At 46.0% G+C, this 22,702-nt stretch overlaps 1 protein-coding gene across 1 annotated transcript in view; it reads left to right on the top strand.

Moving 5' to 3' along the window:
- The first annotated feature begins 8,705 nt into the window (after nucleotides 1-8,705).
- LOC150013418 (stimulated by retinoic acid gene 6 protein-like) overlaps nucleotides 8,706-22,702 on the top strand; it is a 33,885-nt gene continuing 19,888 nt past the window's right edge. Inside the window, exons 1-3 of the mRNA XM_090274451.1 lie at nucleotides 8,706-8,774; nucleotides 18,895-18,970; nucleotides 20,705-20,805. Of these exons, the coding sequence (XP_090130577.1) occupies nucleotides 8,755-8,774; nucleotides 18,895-18,970; nucleotides 20,705-20,805 (197 nt within the window). The 5' untranslated portion in view covers nucleotides 8,706-8,754. The remainder of the gene's footprint in view (nucleotides 8,775-18,894; nucleotides 18,971-20,704; nucleotides 20,806-22,702) is intronic.

Consider the following 22,702-nt stretch of genomic DNA (forward strand, 5'->3'; position numbering starts at 1 on the left):
TTCATCCAGAGGCTTTTTTAAGTACTTACACTCTTTGGCTCTCTGTGCCCTTCTATGAATCTCTCCTGAGGAAATAACACTGTCTGTGAAGATTTCATTCTGGAGGTGGTCAACTACAGCAAAAAGCTGGAAACAGTCTAAATGCCCACAGCTAGGAAATGCTTAATTAAGTGCTGGCACATTGAACAGTAGAGGACTAGGTGGGCAATAAAAGGGGGAAGAAGGTGTAGGTTAACTGAAATAAGGTGTTTGTAATAATTGTGTAGTGAAGTAGCAATTATGAGTTGCATGTCCCATGTGATGGCATGTTTGTAAATATGTGGTTATATATATGAAGAAATTCATGATTGTTTAATGATATGAGGGAAACACTTATAATGTTAAATGAATAAAACAGGACTGGAAAACAAGTGATAAACTCCATGCTGCTTTTCAGGGACATCCTTCCTAGTAAGTTCAAACTCTCAAGTGGTCTTAGCTGTCCAAAAAGAGAATGGACTACTCCAGAGGTGGTGAGCGCCCTGTTGGTGGGGGAGTTCAGGGATGAGTCCAGACAAGGGGTGTGTGTGTAAAAGAATGAGGGGTTGGGAGAGAGGATCTTTACATCCTGCAGTCTGAGCCACTGTCCTCACTAGTGGCACAGCGTCTGACCATGAGACCTGGGTTGTGCAAAGTATGGTCATGATTAGTAAATAAATGTGTACAGGAATGACTTGATTGTCATTATTATGGAAGTAATGAGTGCTTCACACAGGTTGGGCTGCACAATCGAAGAGGCACATTTACACCTGATCCACATGCTTTTTAAGTAGTAGGGAGAGCATTGTGTAAGCATGACCCTAAGAAAATGAGCAGAAGACTCATTTTCTAACCCTGAACCTGTGGTATCTGAGTGGAGAAAACATTGCAAAGCTTTGAAGGTGATTGGCATCCATTTCCTCTTTTTTGAAGTATGTTTTATTGATTATGTTGTTACAGTAGTCCTAATTTTTTCCCCTTTTCTCCCCTCTTCCCAGTACCTCCCTTCCCTCCAGCAATCCCACCCCCCTTAGTTCATGTCCATGGGTCGTCCATATAAGTTCTTTGGCTTCACCCTTTCCTGTATTATTCTTAACTTCCCCCTGTTTATTTTGTACCAACCAATTATGCTTCTTAGTCCCTGCACCATTTCCCCATTTCTCCCCTTTCCTCTCCCAGCTGATAATCCTGCAAAGGATCCCCTTTCCTATGATTCTATTCCTATTCTGGTTTGCTTAGTTGGATTTTATTTTAATATTTTAGATTCAGTTGTTCATAGTTGTGAGTTTGTTGTCATTTTAATGTTCATAATTTTGATCTTTTTCTTAAGTAAGTCTCTTTGACATTTCATATAATAATGGCTTGGTGATGACGAACTCCTTTAGCTTTACTTTGTCTGAGAAGCACTTTATCTGCCCTTCCATTCTAAATGATAGCTTTGCTGGATAAAGTAATCTTGGTTGTAGGTCTTTGCTTTTCATCACATTGAATACTTCTTGCCAGCCCCTTCTTGCTTGCAAAACTTCTTTTGAGAAGTCAGCTGATAGTCTTTTTTTTTTAAAGTAATTTATTTATTTATTTATTCATTTATTCATTTTTAGAGAGAGGGAAAAGGAGAAAGAGAGGGAGAGAAACATCACTGTGTGGTTGGTTGCCTCTCACTTGCGCCCCCAACTGGGGACCTGACATGCAACCTAGTCATGTGCCCTGACTGGGAATCGAACCAGCGACACTTGGCTCGCAGGCCTATGTTCAATCCACTGAGCCACAGCTCAGCTGATAGTCTTATAGGCACCCCTTTGTAGGTAACTCTCGGCTTTTCTCCTGCTACTTTTAAGGTTCTCTCTTTATCTTGAACCTTTGGCATTTTAATTATGATGTGTCTTGGTGTGGTCCTTTTTGGGTCTAGCTTGTTTGGAACTCTTTGTGCTTCCTGGACTGGTATGTCTATTTCCTTCACCAAAGTTGGGGAGTTTTCCTTCATCATTTTCTCACATAAGCTTTCAATTTCTTGCTCTTCCTCTTCCCCTTCTGGCACCCCTATGATTTGGATGTTGGCACGTTTAAAGTTGTCCCAGAGGTTTCTAAGCCTCTCCTCATTTTTATCAATTCTTGTTTCCTCATTCTGTACTGGTTGACTGTTTTTTTTCTTCCTTATGTTCCAAATCATTGATTTGAACCCTGGTTTCCTTCCCTTCACCATTGGTTTTGTGTGGATTTTCCTCCATTTCATTTAACATAGTCTTCACTTCTTCCCTTATGCATTTGCCGTACTTAAGCATATCTGTCAAGCCTGTGAGCATCTTTATCACGTGTGGTTTGAACTCTGCGTCTGTTAGGTTGGGTATCTCCTCGTCGCTTAGTTCTCCCACTGGAACCTTGATCCGTTCCCTTTTTTGGGCCATACTTCTCTGTTTCCTAATCTTGACAGGCTTCTGTATTTGTTTGCCTCTGTGTCTTAGGTAGAGCTGTTGCACCTGTTATGTTGGGTGGAGCCTTAGGTATTCATCAGCATAGGGTGACCCATTTCACCACATTATGGCGCTGTATGTGGGGGAGGGGTTTGAGAGGGAACAATGCCCCTTGCCCACCACTCGCTCCTTCTCCAGGCACTTCTCCCACTTACAGATGTGACTGATGCCTCTCTAGCTGTTGTCCTGGCTGTCATTCCCAGAGTGGGTGGGTCTGCGGATGTTCTAGGACCGTGGACACCCTTTTACAAGCAGACTCTGCTGAGAGACTGCCAGTTTCTTCCTCCGTCTCAACTCCCATTGGTTTGCACAGGCAGAAGCAATGAGGTTTTATTTTCCCCAGCGCTGGGACCATGAGCTGCGCAGTCTGAGATGGTGCTGGGAGCGCTCCCCAGGTGTCCCTCTTGACTTTTTAAAATGTTTGACTGCACTTTCTGCTGGCCTGCAGCTGCTACCGCTGCTGCCACCACCATGTCACATCCTCTCCACCCTGGCTCTGCCCCTGCTACCTGTCTGGATGAGTATTTCTTTTTTATATCTTTGTTTGTTCAACTACCATGCAGCTCCGTTTTCTGGAACTGCTGGTTGTCTCTAGTTTTGAGGTAATTGTATTCCTTCTTAGTTTTGGAGGGAGATGCAGCGTGTCTGTCTAGGCCTCCATCTTGGCCAGAAGTCCATCTATTTCCTTTTAAAAACTGTCCCAAAAGCCCATAGCTCAGTGAACTCTGGTTCCCAGAGCTCCAGTTAACACTGTGGCCCATAGAATTCTGGGGGAAAATGGGGGTGAATTTTCTTAGCAGGGAAGAGAATTGAGGCCCATCTGTTGTCTGGCAAGGGTTCAGGGGGCTTTCTGGAAAAGATGCTGGAAGGTAGGCAGAGAGAGGGGACAATGTGCCTGAAGGCATGAGGACCAGAGAGAATACGGTACAGTCAGGAGCAAAGAGAAAGCTCAGCCCAGCTGCAGAGCTATGTGGAGGTGTGGAAGCTTGGGAGGCAGGAGGGGAGACTGGAGAGTTCAGGGAGGGCCAGATCACCTGCCTTGCCTGGCCTGCTGGATATGGTGGGATCTAGGCTTGGCATTGGTAGCTCAGGCCTGCATTGCCATCTGACAGGCAGATACATTAAATGCGGAGGGGAAGGGGAGAGCATATTCCCACGGGGGAGTCTGCAGAAAGGCTTTCCTGGTTCTCCATCCTTCCCTTCAGCATTTTTTCCCAGGGCTTCAACCAAAATGCAAGGTTTGTGTTGTGGCTGCCCATGCAAATCGCCACCGTGTGGACAGCACAGGGATTACAGATCTAGAAGTTCCTCATTCATTCGTTCAATAAATATTTTCTAATAAGTCTAATGAACCAAGGTGCTGGAATAAGGTGATTTGGATCCGGAGGAGAGGAGAAATGCATACAGATAACCACTGAATGCTTAGAGGTGAGGGTCTGCCTGAAGTAATGGGGTGAGGGGGGGAAGTCAGGGAAGGCTTCATGGAGGTGACATCTGAGCTGAGTCAGATAGGGAAGAGGGGTCTTTAAAAATCACCTCTGATATTCTCACTTTACACAGAGGGTGACTTCAGCAGAGGATAGGATGAGACTTGGTTTAAGTCCTGCAGCTTTTCAGGGCAGAGCTAGGGTAGTTTTCTGGGTGTCCTGGCCCAGGTATGACCTGGGCTTCATTGTGGTTGGCCTTCGGTTTAAATGGGTCCCCCTCATGGTGCTCTAGAAATGGCCTCTGCAGGGTCTGGTCTGCTGCTCCTATCTGTCCCCTGCAGCTCCATCTCAGCAATTTCTCCAGCCTGCCTTCTGGTGCACTAATCTCTTCCCTCATTCTCTGTATTCCATCTGAGATAAATTGAAAAGCACCAAAACCCTCCCTAGGGTGGACACTGTGCTTTAGCCAGGATCTTGGCCAACCTGGGAAGAGGGCTCAAGGTGTGTCCCCAGAATGTCTGTCCTTGGGGACTAGCATACTTCCTAGCCCATGGGTACTTGGTAAATATTTGTGACATAAATAAACACGTAAGGACGGGAGGTGGATCAGTCAGCTTTCCTGTGGATTTATCCAGAGTTGCATCTAGTCTGGGAAGATAAATTGGGCCACATCACCAAGGTCATGGAATGCCCAGTTAAGGAATTTGTCTTTATTCTGCTAGCAGGAGGAGCCAGCACTGTTTGTGACAGGTTAGGAATATAGGTTAGCTTCATTCTTTTCCAAAGAGAGAAAAAATGTTCGTAGTCAAGAGTCATACCCACCCCAGAAAGCCATCAATATTACTTAATGGAGAAACTGCATTAGGCCTTCCATATATCTGGGCTCTTCTGTTTCTAAGTTTAATAATTAAGCCATATGTCTGTAGAATAAATAGAGGCGGTCCTGTGATAAACTACTTGGGAGACAAGCACAGCCTTTGTGATGAACTGCTGAATTTCTTTCTCTCCTGTCACCAGAACTCTGAACCATGCTGAACACAGGGCTCAAACCCACTCACCCTTTCTAAGCTGGGGTCTGGTGCGGTTAGTCATCTGTTTCCTCACTCTTTCTTTGCCGACTGACTGCGGCAGCATCACATGGCTCCGGGAAAGAGGTCTCCCGTGGAGTGCTATAGGGCTCTGTTCAATAACCTGGACGAATCCAGGGAAAGTGTTCAAATGCCGCAAAGCTTCAAAAAGGAATGAATGTACATTGGATAGGAGAAGCAATATTCAAAAATGCTTGCATAGGTTAGAGTGGTAGCGATAAATCAAATGTTGACATATTCTCCAGATCCATGTTAAGTTCTACGATTGGGTTCAATACTAAACTGAGAAACTATGAGAGAGGGAAAATGAAATCTGTCACACAGGTTTGACTTCAGGTTCCAAAGGGGTCATTCTGGAGCACGGTAGCCCCTTAGAAATGGGTATTGATTACTATGGATGAAATTTTGCTGAACTTGAGCATTTTATAACATGTGCTGTAGTGTTTATCCCACTTTAAGGTGACTGCCTTCCCAACCTCCCCAGGGTGCTCAGTGGTAATTCTAAGTGACTCTTCTTTAATGGTATGAAGAGAGAATTTTAGGATTGTGAGGAAAGCCACCATGATAATTCAAGAATTTGTAATATCCACTTGAAGTCTGGACAATGGAGCCAGGAAGCATCTGGCAGGCGGGCACTCCAGGAAGAGACAGCATTTTCATGCACCTGGGAGAAGAAGCTCTTGGCAAGTCTTTCCCCTGGAAGCTGTGGCATGGATGCACCAAGAACTGCTTCTTCCAGGCTGGTTCTAGAGAAAACACACTTTCAGTGTTCCTTTGTTTCCAGGCATCCAAGAAGAGAGTTAGGTTGTACCCAGGCTTTATATTCCTGTCGTTTTCATTTTTCTTTCATTATTTTCAATTTTGAGAGCAAGCCTTTAGGGGGCCTACCCTGTATCCCAGACATCATGCTGAATCTAAGCCACAGTGATCTATCAGGGGAGCTAAGACTTGGACACAATTAACTACGATGTGCCTATGTTGTCGCAAGCCAGTCAGTGCCTGGCAGAGAACAGGCAGCCCAGAATAGCTTACTGAGTGTCAGACACCCTCCTGAGCATTTCATGTGGTTAGGTCACTTCAAACTCACATGTCCATGAAGTAGGTGTAACTTATCTCAGATAAAACCAAGGATCGGAGAGGTTAACTGTGTACCTTGCCCAGAGTTACACGGCTCATAAATTGCGGAGTTGGCCCCAAGGCCTACACTCTGAACCACTGCACCAGACCACTTCTCCATAATGTGTTAAATAAAAAAATAAAGAAGGCCTAAATATGTGCCATAAAATAGATGCAGACCAAGTTAAGAGAAATAAGATTATACCATGGTGATTAGGAGATACGTTACTTCAGAAATTTTGCTTGAGATAGGAACTAATGAACAAAAACGAGGGTGGTAAGCAGAAGTGGGAGAATGTGTTCTAGGTGGGAGAAGAGGAATCAAGGTGGGCAAACACCAGTGGCCTGAGTTTGTCAGTGATGGTGCCTGCTTGCTGCCTCCATGACCTTTTCCCGCTCCTCCAGAGCTGTTTAGACCACAGGTGTTATGGACTGAATGGTTTCCTCCCAAATTCATACACCTTAGAATGTGACTGTATTTGGAGATAGGGCCTTTAAAGAGTAATCAAGTGAAAGTGAGGTCGTAAGGGTAGCCCTAATCCAGTCTAATGGGTGGCCTTATACAAAGAGATTAGGACAGAGAGAGATACCAGGGATGCTTGTGACAGACGAAAGGCTACGTGAGGACACAGTGACAAAGCAGCCTTCTGCAAGACAAGGAAAGAGGCCTTAGTAGAAACTAAACCTGCTGACACCTTGATTTTGGACTTCCAGCTTCCAGAACTGTGAAATAACAAATGTCTGTTATTTAAGCCTCCCTGTGTGGGGCACTTTGTTATGGCAACCCTACGAAAACTAATGTAAAGGGTATGTGACTGAGCTGGACAGAAAGGCCTGCATCCTACCTGGGGCAGGGGCGGGGAGGAGATAAACTGGGGCAGATCTTTTCTCTTGGCAGTTGGAACTGGGGGAAACTGGAAAGAAGCCAATGAATTTGGGGGGTAGACATGGAAAGGACACCATGAACTGAGTCAGGACTGGTGAGCTGAAGCTGTGGTAGAGTGAAAATCGTAGGAAACCAAAGGACTGAGCCATGGAGAGAAGCAAAAATGCCAAGAGGGGGAAATACGAGAGAGAAAGGAGGAGGGGAGAGACCCATCGGCCATGAGAGGGGAGGAACCATTCCCAAGAGGGTTCCAGTTCCCAACACCTCCCCAGGATGAGTCCCATCCCCTGTTGGAGAGTAGTAATAGGGAGCCCCTTCAGCTCAAGACAAATCGAGTGGATCTCTGTTCCTTGTTCTCTGAAGATCCAAAATAGCATGGAAAGCTATGTTTAGGGGTAAATAAGCAACTTTAAAATACCTGTTGATGTGTGCAGGAAACCAGTGGAGATTAGGCTGGAAAAGAGGGCTGCAGTAACTTCTTGGAAAGCATGGATTGGAGTGCCAGGGGAGGGAGTGCAGCATATGGGAGGGGGCTGGGCAAGGGCCTCACAGGTCTGAGCTGTGCTGTGGGGAGAGGTGTGTATGGACTGGACTGGAGCCTGGAGGCTGCAGGGCCATGAGAGAGCTCTCATGATAGTCTAGGCAGGAAGTGAAGAGGGCTGGATCTGGGGTAGAAACAGTGTGAATGGAAAATAATGTATTGCTGAGGATAAGGGCTAGCTGCTGTAGCCAACTCCAAAGTGTATAATGGCTCTAACATAGTACAAGTTTACTGCTTATTCATGTAAAATCTCAAACAGCTATTCCTAGTCTCCTGCGGTGTTGATTCAGGGACCCAGGCTCCTTGCAGGTTGTGGCTCCACCGGTCTGAACACCTACTCCATGCTGCAGAAAGGAAATGAGGACGTGAACAAGACACACCCATATCCCGAACTCTCTGACACAAATGGATGGATAAGAACCATTGGGAGGCATACTGAATGGAGTGAGAGAAGGGGAGGAGCTGTCAACAACTGTGGGAGATGAAGTGTGGTGGGACCATTAACTGCCTAGGAGCTGATGGATGCAGTGAATTAACAGAGAAGGACACCTGGGGTCTCGTTCCCATTTGGTCCCAGAAGATCATTTGACAACAGGGTAGCCATTTAATATCCATGGGCAATTCTGATAATTGGGCGATCTGATCATATTCTCCTCTGCATTGGTGGGGTTCCGGTTTGAACTTGTCTCCAGCACCTTCTCCCAGCAAATGGGCAGCCTTGTTTCCAAGGAGAATCTTGAAGCCATTGGTTTCCGTTTCCTAGTTTATTGCCTGGAGCCACAGTCCTACTTGATTGCCAGTAATAATTTTTACAGCTAGTGAAAGAGGCCTCAGCTGCTGGCCAAAGCTCTGGTAGCTCAGGGGACCAGTGGGAAGAGCCCAGGAGAGAGGAAATAGGAGGGAGGTTCCTGCTCTCGCAGTGTGAGTGGGGAGGAAGAGCGGAAGAACGGCCAGCAGTGCCCAGAAACAAGGAAGAAGGGCACCCGCTTGCTTGCATTCCTCTGGTAAATGTTTGACTGGATGTTTGCCTTTTCTGTGAGTGTTTTGGGTGCTATAAAGAGATCTGGGCAGAACACAAGACTATCAGAAACAGGCATAACCAAGCGGCTGGAGAAGCTCAAAGAACAACCTCTAGAACCACATCGCTCCCCGGGGCTGCAGGCAGTGCTTCGCCCCCCGCCCCCCGGGCCCTCACCCCGTCCCCGAGATGACCTCCACAAGTGAGAGGTGAGTTATAAGACAAGGCTTGAAATAGGTCACGCTGGCCAACCACATGTTCCGGCAGTGGTCTCTTTTGCTCTTGGTGACTCATGGAAATTGGGAGTCAAGCATGGTTTAGCTGATTTGTAGGCAGGCTGGCACAGAGGAAGGAATCATGGATAGGGTTCCTAGGTGAGTGAACAGATTTCTGTTTGTCTTCAGTTTGGAGCCACAGAGTGGAGTGGGAAGAGCCCAGGTGTGGCATTAGAGGACCTGGGTTTGAATCCTGACTCAGCAGTTTCTGGCAAATCTCAAAGCCTCAGTTTCCTCATCTGTAAATTGGAAGTAATAACCCCTGTCCCGCCTAGCCCACAGCTTTGTGGAGATCATATGAGAATGAGAATGTGGAAGGACTTTGAGAGCTCTAAAGTCTTGCCTAGATGTCAGGAATGAAAAATTCTCACTCAAACATTTAAATATCTAAGATCTAAGAACCATAAAGTCTACTCCAGATACACAGAAAACAGAACCTTCACTATTGGGGGTTACAGTGGATCTGTTTAGATTGTCAGGGGACACAGAGGAAGACAAAGGGAGGGAAGGGTAATGAAAACTTGGATAGGCATCACGAGACTCACTTGGAAAGGGGATCTCTGGAGCCCCAGGCACAGGGCAGGAAGGAGGAAGCCTGGGAGCTGCGCATGTAGGAGGACATGTGACAGCAAACAGACCAGAGGTCAGCTTGAAGGACAGGTGGACAGAGAGTGGGCAGTCCGCTGGGTGGGTGGGGGCATGAACTAGGGAGCCTGAGGGAATTGGTCTCTTCCTCCCCTCTTTCCAGCTGGGCTCCTTGGGCTCGGAGGACCAGGAAGGTGACGTGAGATGTGGACTTTTAGGAAGGTCAGTCACAGCGTGGAGAATGGATTGGAGCAGGCAATGCTGGACGTAGGAGACCTGGCAGGAGGCTGTTGCAAAGCCTGGACTAAGGTGGTAGCTGTGGGGACCGAGATGTGTGTGAAGTTGGTAGTGATTGGAGAGGTCGAGCTGACTGGGCTTGATGTGGGCGTGACTTGGAAAGGAGGGAGTTGACAATGACTCTGAGTCTCTGGCTTAGACTAAAGGGTGGATGGTGGGGCCATTGCTGAGGGGAGGACCCCCAGAGGGCAAGCAGGTTGGAGGGGGTGTTCAGTTGGGACATGCTGGACTGGAGGGTCGAGGGATACCCAAGAGGAGATGACCAGGAGGGAAGCAATTGGCTTCATGGTCTGGATTCAGAAGAAAAATCTGGGCTGGACCCAAGAACTTGGCCCACCTGTGATGCCCATTGTGGCCTCCGGGCCCCTGACATTTATTTGAAGTCAGCATCCCCCCCACTGTCTCCCACAGCTACAGCTTCCATGCATCCCTCCCAGGACTTCCTCCCCATCACGGTCATCTCCCTGGACATGGGCCAACTGGTCAGGGGTCCTTCTCACAGGGCGGGGCTTCGGCCTGAGCATCTTGTTCAGATTTGTCTGACCAGTACGCAGGGGGTGATTGTCTTCTCCAAGGACCACAATGTCGTAATGTAATTTTTGTGTGTGAATGTTTCCCGTTTAGAAACTATAAAAAGAGTTGAAATTCTAGTTCTGCTGCTCTCTAGCTGAGTGACTTTGGGTTTTTACTTGTCCTCTCTTAGTCTCAGTTTTCTCATCCATGATGTGGGAATAACAGTCCCTGCTGCCTAAGCTGTGGAAGGGTTAAGTGAGATAATAACTTCAAAGACTTTAGTTTAATATCTAATATGGGGCAAACCTTCAATAAATAATAGTTATTATTATTGTAATTTTATTAAGTGAAAAGAAATGAGAACAAATGTTCCTTTATTGGACAATTAAGCATGGTAGTGAAAAGAAAAGTGGGCTTTTGCCTTCTTCAGTTACCATTTTATCTTCACCTAGCTCTCTCCAAACTTCTCAGACGTGTGTGAAAACACCCCATGCACACCCTCTAAAGGAGGGTGCCCACCTGGAACCGACCATGCCTCTCTGTGCAGTAAGCTCAGAATGAATGGGCGAGGTCAAGGCAAAGGAGAATAAACAGATCTGGACACAGAGGAGGAAACAGGAGGCTGTGGGAGAGAACGGAATAAAGACAGGCCAGACATGAAAGGCCAATTAATACCTCATCTCTGATCCTCAGAGCTTACGTTAGTACCTGTGTTTGAGTCCTACTGTGGGCCCGTGGTGGCCTCTCTTTGAACCCTCTCTGAGGATCCAGCGAGCCCTGGGGATGAGAATGCTGTGCCAACTGTAAAGCACCGCGCTTTTCCCACAGTGCCTGTAGCCTGGGGAAGATCCCACCACTCGGCCCCAGTGGGGAGCTCTGCTCCTGACCTGGCCCGGCTGATTCTCTCTCAGATGGTTAACCAGCTGTTCACTGGTAGAGCCAGGCACCCAACCAGGGTGTCCAGTTCCTTGGTACAGTAGCTCCTGTGTCTCTTGATAATGTTGGTGCCACCCCAGGAGAACACCCTCCACCCCTGCCCCTCAGTGTCTGCTGGGGACCAGGCTTGGAGTCCTCACTCCCACCTTGTGAAGCAGTATGTAGGGGAGGCAGTGTAGGGAAGGTGGAAGCTGGACGAGAACCAGCATGTGCAGTACTGTTCAGTTAACAAAGCCCCATTCCTATCCACCCTCTAACAATCTAGGGAAGTGATGACATCATGCCAATTCTACAGACAAAGCAACCAAGGCTTCAGGAGGAGAACCGATTCACCCAAGGTCTCAAGGTCTCTGACTCCAAAGGCCAGACTCTTCCCTCCAGGCAGATCCACACAAGCATGAAAATACCCTGAAGGAGGATCTGACCCAGAGCTGACCTCTCCTGGCTGTACAGCAAGGTCAAAATGAACAGGAGAGGTTGAGCCAAAGAAGAAAACATTGGTTTGGACACAGAAAAGAGAGCCTCTGAAAGGAAATAGAATAAAAACAGAGTGTCTATGTGTCTTCCGTTGAACTTTCCCCTGATTCTCAGAGTTGCAGGAAGTGACAGGATTTAGAGAGGCAGGCAGGCAGGAAGGCACAGAGGACTTTCTGGGAGGGCTGCAGAGGCAGGCCTGTGGGCGACAGAGGACCTGGGAAGAAAACAGAAGAGACTGTCAGCAAGGTGGTAGGCCACCTGTGTGGGTTTTATACTGATCGCAGACTTTATTTTATTTTATTTTATTTTATTTTAAAAGTGTTAACTTTTTTTCCCCCAGCTTTTCTTTATTGATTATATTATTACAATAGTTCCAATTTTCTCCCCTTTACTCCCCTCCACCCAGCATCTCCCTCCCCCAGCAATCCCCCCTCAAGTCCATACCCATGGTTCATAAAAAATAACTATCCCTCCCTCTCAGATATTAAGACCCTTTGTAATCTTGTGAAGTACAATGGGCGAAGGTCTCAAGCTCCTCTAGCTGCTTCAAGCTGGACATGGTCGTCGTCCTACCTACCCTTGGGTCCAGAAATCCCTAATAATAGTGGGGGTGTGGAGGGGAGGGTGGCCTTCCCACATGGGGAAGGATTGTGCAGACTCCAGGTCAGTTGGCTGTCTCCGGACAACGGCGTGCTTGGTTTAACAGGCTGGCATCCTTGTTGTGTTCTGGGGGCAACAGATTTGGCGAAAAGGGTTAAAAGACATCATTCAATCCATAACTACTAGATGACAAAAGGCAGGGATTAATTTTTCAATGTTCCACATTAGGGAAAAAAAAAAAAAAGAGCTTCTTTGGAGGAAGGTGTGCTAGGCACATCTCGCCTGTCCAAAACCCTTTTGCCCATTATATTTAGTTTGGGCTGAGGGAAATAGTTTATGTTTCCCCCCTCTCAGACCTCTGGGCCCTTTCTGTCCAAGCCATTAGGATAGAAAAGAGAAACCAGTTTTAAAGTGAAGCCCACAGACCACCCCATTCTTCACCAACCCAGCCATTTAGTTCAGCCAAACCGTTGAGTCTCAGGAGTCAGCGCTGCAGAGAGGATTAAGTGAGGCTTATGCGTACAGACAATCACTCAGGTAATGCAGTCATAGGCTTATGCCCTTTGAAAACAGAAAACACATGTTAATTTATGTAACATAACCAACAAACAAGTCTCTAAATCTGTAAGACTGTCTTATTGGGAAGACATCCAGTTGCAAGGCACTTGACATTCTCCTTGTCTGCAACTTGAATCTCTTTGGTGATATCACAGACATGGTTTAATTTTCAAGTGAAACCATATTTTAAATGAGAAAAAACTTTTAAGACAGTTAGCTGACCTACTTTACAGTCTACTACTGATCATTGTGATTTTCCTTGAATAATGATTTTTCTCCCTAAGATTACCCTCCTTGTCTTTAAAGGGACTACATTAAGTCCATTTTTAATTTATCCTGTTCATTTGCATAAACATAACAAGAGCAGCAAATGATCACTTATGAACTTTAGTTCTGCTTTGCTGGAACTTACCCAAGGAACATTTAGGGTGACCCTCAGTCTGCTCTTCAGGGCACAGAAGCTGGGCCACATACCTGGCATTCATCCTTGCCTGTACACAGGTGTCCTTTCCAAGTCTTTCTGGTTTCCCATTGTGCCTTAAGGTCCCTTCTAGCCATCTTTCAGGAAAACAACCTTCGTTCCTTCCCTAGAGAGATTGCTGTGGACCGCACAACCAACCATGGTACCAGGCCTTTTATCTCGTGGGCTTTTATTACCTTTGAAAGTCATTCCCAGTTCCTCAGGGCTTTTTGCTAACAACTTGAGCCCAAGTATGTCTCCTTTAGGCTTGACATTGCAGTCAAAGACTTGGTGAAAAAGAAGGAACCTCTATTAACAACTGGTCTTATTAGTTTTATGCAAAGAAACTTAAGTCATTACTTACTTGTTTAGAATGCCAAACTCTGGAGAGATCAAATAGGGAGAAAAATATACAATGTGAAGGAAAATCTTTGACCTAATATTCACTGAACTGGCATTTCCATTCTTCATATTTTCATTTTTCCCCCACTAAAAAAAAAATTTTGTTTGTTTTTCCATTACAGTTGTCTCACTTTTTTCCCCCTCTTGCTTCCCTGTACCCTGCCCCTCCCTTCCCCCACATTCAGTCCCTACTCAGTTGCCCATAAAGTGTTAACTTTTTATAACGAGAGCGTGCAAGCTTATACAAAAGAAGAGAGACTGGTGTAAAGAACACGCACATTCCCATCACCCAGCTCCAACAATTGTCAACACATGGCAGTCGTGTTTTGTTGATACACCCACTGGCTCCCCTTCCCCTGTGGAATTCCTATGCTGTGCACAAATGACCTGGCACAGTAATTTACTCTTAAATCTGCAATTCTCATGCTTTTGTTCCAAGAGAGCTCAGACTACTCTGGCCACAGAAACAGAAAATTATGTTGAAGAGCCATAGAATGTGGCAATTGGGAATTACTTATATGACCCTCCACATTGCCTGAGTCTGAGTCTTGGCTCCCCCACTCATAGCTGGATGAACTTGAATAAGTTTCCTGATCTTTCGATGCCTCAGTTTCTTCGCTTGTGAAATGGGTTGGTAATAGTACCTCTCTCACAGGCTGCTGTGAGGATGAACTTAGTTAATGCAAGTATAACCCTTAATGGAGAGCTTGGTGCACAGTAGGCCCTTGAGAGATGTTAGTTTTCCGTCCATCCATTTACGGAATATGAGTGAGCACCTGCTACTGCCACCTGTTGGGCCAGGAGCTGGGCGTGTGGAGATGAATGCCCCCAAGGAGCTTCCCATCCACTGGGGACATAGACCCATAAAAAGACATTTCTAAACAGTGTGCTGGCTGCTCGGACTGTGGGCTAAGTCCCAAGCAGTCCAACCTTCTTAATTCACAAGCAACTGACCCGAGACCCATGGATCCCCTGAGCCTAAGGAGCCACAGCACGTAGCAGCAGAGCTGGGGTGAGCTCAGCGGTTTTTCCTGGCCAGGCCTCTTCTCATGAGGGCCTCAGAGGAGGCCAACGGTGGGAGGCCAGCAGGGCACTTCTGGGCCAGGGTGCCATGCTTTGGGCCACCCTGCTAGCCGCAGGGCAGCGGGAGACTGGTTATGGGGCCAGGCTTGGGCAGCTGCTCTGGCTACTGGTTAACCAGGTGAAGGACTTCAGTCACTGTGTGGTCATAGATACCAGGGTAGGGGAGCCCCGACACCCCTACATCTAGCAGGAGGCTGCCAATGGTATGCGATTGATTGAAGCTGGGGAAGGGTGGTGCTCAGCCTGGAGAATGGCTGACCCTGGACACTCCAGGGACAGTGGAGCAAACAGGGTCTGAGGTCTGAGGAGGTAGAAACACAGTCAGTTAGAGTTCCCTTTCAATCCAACAGAAAGGAATTCCTCTTTTGATCAGAACTATTCAAAAGCAAGTAGGGGAGAGGGAAGAAGATGAGTACTCACTGATCAATGAGGCTGTTTTTCAGGGAAAAAGAAACTAAAATGACCTCTAGTTCTACTACTATATACAACCTGGGATCATATTGTTTTGTAATTTTTTTTCACTTAACAGTATATCAAAAACACATGTGCAAGGCATCACCACTGGAAAATGGACCTTGCCCATTTGGGGGTGCTGGTTTGCTACTGCTCTGCAGATGCTGTCACCCTTCTACAGACCTGCCCCATTGGGAAGCAGTATGAGTCTCAGAGACCACAAATGTGGTCTCGGCCGCTTTCTAACAGGTTGACTCCAGTGCGGGCTTCATCTGTTCCCTCAGTGGCTGCTGGAACCGAAGCACCGCCCGATGGCACCCATCTCTGCCCACCTTCCTTGAGCTCCGTGGTTTCCAGCTGCTACAGGACTAACTCTGGCTTAGCTCCTCCAGGCCCGAGACAGGTTCAGCAGGGAATCTCTGTAGGCAGCCTCACCCATCCGAAAAGCCCAGTGGGTCAGTATGTACTGACATGAGGCATTTCCTTTTTTAAACAAATTTCTTTTCCATTATTGATTAAACGAAGATAAATTTAGTCTGATTCCATTTTTGCTTAAAACTCTTTAAGTTATAAACACACTTGCTTAAAACTATATAGATTATAATTATGGGAAGAGAATGAGCTTTTATTTACTGCTTTATACATTTGTAAATACATTGAATGTTTTACAATGAGCATATATTACATTTAAAATGTTATACACACATGAGGGAGAGAGACTGAGAGACAGAGTCTTAGCATTCTAGTATCAAAAGATATCTTCAGACACCTCTCTGATTTCCTTAACTTAAATTTTTTAGAAGTAGGATTCCTGGAAATGGAATTGCTGTATTTTAAAAGTTCTTGGTATATATACTACAGAATTAATCCTCAGAATTACTATACCAGTTTACACCCTGACAATCAGTAAATGAATACCAAGTTGTCTTAACCTTCAGTAATGCTGTGTAGTATTTTCAATAATTCCTAATTTAATAGATAAGGCAACATTTCATCTTAATTTCTACTTTTATTACTATTTGAAAATTTATTGGATATTTATATTTGTTTGTTCATGGCTTATCCATCAGACAATTTTGTTCTTGTGCTTCTCTTTCCATCTTTATTTCACTTTTTTTCTTCCTGTACTTTGTTGAGGCAATTGAATTTTCATTCATATACACTTTACAGTTTTAAATATACTAGTTTACATTCTATTTATATTCTTACATTAGTTAACTGTGGATTTTTAATATACTTACTTATAATTCTATTTTTCTTATGAAGTCCAGAAAGAAAACAGGTTTCTGCATCCTCTCCTACACATGACGAGAACTTGCCCTTCCTTGTTTTACTTCCCTCTGCATCCACACCTGTTCTTCCCACCTCACCCTCCTCCCATGTGGGATGCCATCTGGTATTTTACCTCTAACTTGGCAGTTCAAACATTTCGTTTCATCATAATTTCTTATCTCACCTGTTGCTTATCTAGATGTTTAACCATGTATTTTACTAATTTTCTCTGTTCATTGTTGCTTTTAAATTCTTCTCTGTCTAGATTTATTTTTCTTATTACTTGAAAATTTCCTCCAATATTTGTTTCAGAGATCTTTGGAGTACATGTGTTTCTAAAAATGGAAATATATATATATATATATATATATATATATATATATAATAAATTTACATTTGTATATATGATTAAATGTAAGTATGTTCTATAAATATTTACATGTAAATATTTACATTATATAATTTATGTAGATGTAAGTTTATATGATAAATTTATTTATTACAAATAAATATATATTTAAAACTTTGTGCTCAGTATTAACAGTAAGTTTTGCTCATTTCTTTGCCTGCTGTTGCTTTTTGTACCCCTCTACTTCCTCCTAGATTTATCCATCTTATAGAGAATTTCTCTATTTTGTATTAACTTTATTTCCTCAGGAGTTAGTTCCTCTAGCTGTTGAATTTCTGGCTCTCTTCTGTGGTGTAATCTTTCCTCAACTGCTTGATGCTTCCTGGTTATGTGCTCTTCTCTGTGGTAGGGTTTTCCCCTGGAACATTAGCTTGGGGAAGGGTGGCAGCTGCTGCCACTACTAAGGCCTCTTTCCATGCAGTGGAACGGGGTGGCATGTACCCCTGGATGGGGCACCTCAGGAGCTGGTCTCCTAGAAGCCGGAGCTCCTGGTCCTTCCCAGGTGCCACCTTTGATCTGGGCACTGCCTTTCTCTGAGTGACCCATCTATACTACTCCTGGAGATATCAACACCACTGCCCTGGGTGGTCAGCAGGGCTGGGAGGACACTGGGGTACCCGAGAAACCCCAGTTTGTCATTCTGTGGTCTGTTGGCAGCCCATCCCATCCAGCTTCAGCCCCTTGCACTGTGGGTGCAGAGCACTTTGCGAGTGGTCCCACAGTCTGTGGCCATGTTGGCTGATGCTCTTTCTCCTTGATCCAGTCCCAGTCTCTCTCCATTGTTAAGGGTCTTCTAGTAGTTTCTGTGTCCCTGATAGTTTCCATTTTACTTTCAAATATGGCCATATTTTCTTTCTTTTTAAAGAATAACATCTGATGATTTTGTATGGGATGGGGGGACTGATGTAGGTGCTCACTTGACTCCCTAAAAGCCAAAGTCTGGGTTTTACAGTTCCCTCACATTTCTGACAGCTTAAGCTCCCCTACCCCATCCACTTCTAGGATGTTTCAGACTCATAGTTAGACGTAACTGGGGAGCACTGGAATTTTAGAGAATTGTGGGGGAATGTGTCATGCTCATGGGCTCCCCAGCCGAGTAGTTTCCCCTCAGACTTCCAGGGAAAAGCAGGAGCTGGCCAGGGAAGAAAGCACAGGATATGGCTCCATGGCTGCTGCTGGGGCAGGGAACTGAGTAAGCAAAGACCTGGAGGTGTGAGAGTGAGCAGAGGCGGTGTACTGGAAGTCAGAGCAGCAGGAACAAAGTGCGGCAGGAGCCCCAGAGAGGCGGAGGCCCTTAAAGAGAAGTCACAAAGCTGCTGTCACGTGTTTCAGCCATGAGACGCAAGCAGCCCAGTCCTACAGACTATGGAGCCTGGAGAGGATGAAGTCCACACTCTGAAGTCCAGATGACCACTGTCGGGCCCCAAGGGCCAGCAGTGGATCAGAGCAGCGAGCTGATGCTTCTTGCCCTCTGGTTACAGAAAACCCTGTCTGAAGGCTGATTTCCTGTGAAGTTAGTTACTGAAGTTTAAGTCTCAGGGCTCCTCAGCTGCACAGGACTCATCCAAGGCTCTGGGGGGGGGGGTGCACCTTAGTTAAGGGTTTACATGGTGATACATTTTCCTTAAAATATGAAAAACATTTGTGGTTTCATTGAAAAGGATGTCCAAATTATTTAAGCTGTGGACCCCATGGAATCTGAATCTGAATCTGTCCCTAACTGTGTCATCAAGAAAGGAAGGAGTTAGACCCCAGTCAGCAGGGCAGTTGGATATATAATCAGGCTGGGGAAAGAAATCAGAAAGATTAATCCACTTAGGGAAGATACATCACAAATGAGCAATATTGGCTCTGAGAAAGCAAAATTTAAATTTTAAATTTAAATTTAAAAAGAACAGATGATCGTAGTGGGCGACAAGACAGACTTCTGATGGTGATGATCAAGACTGAAGGGTCAATGAAGGCAGCAGTGATGATCATGTGAATGTGTTTTTTTGGCTGTTTTCCAGGACAAGGCAGCTAAATGGCACCTGTGCTGGCTCAGTGGACATGGAACTCTTCCTCCATTACTCCCTCATCCCATCAGTAAGTAAAGGCAGGGGAGAGAAGGGCACTGGGCTGCTCCCAGAAACAGGCTCCCAAAGGGGCCTGAATAGGTCAGCAGAGAGAAGTCAGCTAAATTTCCTTGACTTGCTCTCCTACATTATGCACTAAAAACATATGCAGAAGTCTTTTAAGGGCCATAGAGTCAGGGACACTGGCTTTTAGGGGATGCAGTGACAAGCTGAGTTCTGTTGGAAGATGCAATAAAGAGTGTTTCAGGCAGAGGGCAGAGCAGGTGCAAAGGGTGTGTGTATGGTGGGGGGCATTGGAGAACGTTAGTAACTGAGAGGGCCGATGTGGCTACAGTGAATTGAGGTGGAGCTATCCAGAGAGGTGGGCAGGGCCAAGCCAGGAGGAGCCCTGTGAGGCTCTGGGCAGAGGAATTTTTATTCTGAGTATAATGAAAGTAATGGAGTGTTTCTAGCATAAGGGTGACATGATCAGATTTATGTTTTGAAGTGATCACTCTGGTTGCAAATGTGGGATCAGGTTGGAGGCAGGCAAGAGAGGAGGCAGGAACACCAGTTAAGAGATGGTTGTAGAGGTCCAGGTAAGAGGCAGCTTTAGCTTATCCTAGATGATGGTGGTCAACCATTTTGCGTTGGGGAGCAAAAACAATAGGACTTAATAACAGGTTGGATAGAGAGATTAAGGAGAGGGAGCTGTTGAGGATGACTCTGGTTTCTAACTTGCACAGCAGGGAGGGTGGTGGTATCTGCCATTCCCTAGTTATGGAAAGTTAGAAAAGATCCAGGTTTGGGGTGGATGAAGGAATAGGGCAGGGAGGAAAACGACGAGATTCACTTAAGATATACTAAGTTCAAGAAGCTTTCAATATATCAATGTATTTGGATGAACAGTTATGGAGTGCAAGGACAAGGTCTGGGTTCAAGATCAAGTTGGGGAGTTTTCTGCATATTGGTGGCCATTGAAAGCATGGGCATGAGTCAGATTGCTGAGGAGGAGAGGATCAGGTAATGAGGTGAATGATCCTTGGACTGAACTAGGAGGAACTCCAGATCTCATAGTTGGATACAGAATGGTCTAGCAAAGGTTACTGGGAAACAATGGAGAAAACCCAGAATAGCATGGAAGGCTAGGGAAGAGTGTTTCTAAGAGAAGGAGGTGGTCAACACTGAGAGATGCTGCTGAAAGGTCAAGCCAGATTTGAACTTCACGTTTACATTGAATGGAGCAACAAGATGATAATTAATGACTTTGGCTATCCATGGAGTGGCGGGGTGGAAGTCAGGTTAGGGGCTTGAAGAGCAAGTTCAAGGTAAAGAAATGGAGTCAGCTAGTGTAGACAGGTCTCAAGGAGTCTCTAGTAAAGGGGGAGAGAAAAGGACCTCAAGTATGTGAGAAAAAATGACTGAATCCACAGGAAAAAAAGCAAAGAAAGATTTGCAACCTGACAGTTATTACCCCCTTTTACAGATGAGGGAACTGAGAGTCAAAGAAGTTAAGTCCCCTCCTAGCCAATATTTGGGAGAGACTAGATTTGGACTCACATCTGTTCAGGGCAACCCAAAGAAAAGTTCATTACAAACCATTCTGGAAGCTCCAGGGTGCGTGCAGCCACTCCATGCCTCTGGCATCTGAGGAGCAGGCACATTCTTAGTGCTTTGCTCACCCACACGTTCTCTTTCAGAGCAGGCACCAAGTCTGCACCGGGGACGAATATTCCACTGACCCTCTCCTCTCTTCTTTCTGTAGCTTTGCATCATTTTGGTCTTGTCATTTCTCCAAAGACGGGAGCACTGCAGACAGAGAGATGACACTTCTTACCTCCTGGGGAACCACTTTGGAATCATCATGTGAGTTGAGCCAGGGCTGGTCACCACAGCTTGCGGTACCTGGTGATTGGGGCCAACACCAGTTGCCAGGCAGGGATAACTCTCAGTTACCACCCCAGCCCCGCCCCTGCCTCACTGTGGACAGCCCCGCCCCTCCTGCCCCAGCCCAAACCAATCAGAAAGGTTTCCAAACCACTGCACCCTAGGCACGCAAGGCTGCTCACATGTGCTTAAAACAGCTCAAGGGGGCTCCGCTCACTGTGAGAAGGGCCTTCCCACAGCCACGGTGACGGCTCCCTCCGGAAGCAGGAGGGAGAGTGCCCTGTCCCTGACAGCAGCAAGCCTTGTTGTGACGGAGACCGTGAGTCATGCGCTGGGAAAGTGTACTGGACCAGGGAGGCTTCGGGGCCTTTCTGGCCCTGCCATTCTGAGGCTCTGCACCCCTTACCACATTTTCCCTTAAGATCTAATTGTTTGTATCTCTTCATCATTATTATTAATATTAATATGCCTAATAATTAAAGCAGTTAACATTTATTGCACCGCGATTATGACCCAAGCACTGAACCATTTTCTTTGCCTACATTACTTCAGTGAACACTCTGGCCAGCCCAGCATGCTAGAGGTTGTTATCCTCATGTAATGACTGAGCAAACTTAGGCTCGGAGAGGTTAAGTGACTTGCCAAAGGCCACACAGCTCAATAAGTGACAGGAGCTTTAACCCAGGTTTGGTTGATACTTGCTCTGATTCCCCCAGTGTCAACCTAAGCAGGCTCAAGCATGTGGACATGCTGAGGTCTCAGCTTTGGCCTCTGGAGAAGGGAGACAAGGACAGGATGTCAGGACCAAGGCCAGAGGTGACCTGGGCTTCAGGGCGAGAGAAATCCAACTGCAGTGTCCAAGGACTCTGATGCCAGCACAGAGTAGCAGACTCATTCTGGATACCACCTATTGGAGCAGTCAGCTCCCCCCAGGATGCCAGGTCTAAGCCACATTGATTGGGGCACAGAGAAAGACTGAGGCTGGTGGGTAAAGATCTTCAGAATCTGCCTTAAACATTTGGCATGTAGGGCCTGGTGCCTGACTTTTTAAGAAGTAGAAACTCTATATGGGTCATGTTAAACAGTTTTGAATTAAATTGACAGTGGTAGAATTCACTTACTCCGTGACAATCAAAACCTCTGATTTTCTGAGTAGTTTTGACTCACTGTCTTCACCCATTAATCAGCCTTCACATGTGTGTGACATTCCACAGTTTATAAAGCAGTTCTTCATTTGCAGTCCAGAATGGCTCTGTGATTTGGCAGAGCAGGGATTTCCACCTCTGCTTGAAAGATAGGGAAACTGAGTCTCACAGGGCGCTTAAGTACTGCAGGTGAGACTGATTAGGATCCAACTCAGTTTAACGAGGTGCGTGTCTAGGATGTGCAGTGAGCACCTAATCTTTTCAAGGTCCTGTGCTAGGTCCTCACCACAGAGGAGTTTATGGTTTATGAAGCCAGTGATAACATGAAGGAAGGTGTGGGAAACACGGACATGAACCTAGTACTGAGGGGACACTGACGAGGCAGCTGCTAGGTGTGCCTGGCTGGCAGTGGGTGGTCAGGGAGCCTTCAAAGAAGTGTTGCTCCTTGAGCTGATCTTTGAAGGGGAAGAGGAGAGAAGCAAGTGGCTCAGGAAAGTGAGATTGCTCTTAACACTGCCCTGAGTTTTCATTTAGGTCTGCTTCAAATGGCACTCTGCGGGGAAAGCCTTTTCTCTTTTTCCCAAGTGCAGCTGCTTACTCCAATGTAGACAAATCTCTTTTGATTAGAAGAAGCAGATATCCAGTAAAGCTTGTTTACATAAAAAGAAAAGATATAATTTTTTATAAAGTTACAGAGATCTCACAGCAACTGCAAGGCTGGACTCATGGGA

Source organism: Furipterus horrens, unplaced genomic scaffold (genome assembly GCF_987537825.1).
Source record: "Furipterus horrens unplaced genomic scaffold, mFurHor1.1.pri manual_scaffold_4, whole genome shotgun sequence".
In the NCBI taxonomy this organism is placed as follows: Eukaryota; Metazoa; Chordata; class Mammalia; order Chiroptera; family Furipteridae; genus Furipterus; species Furipterus horrens.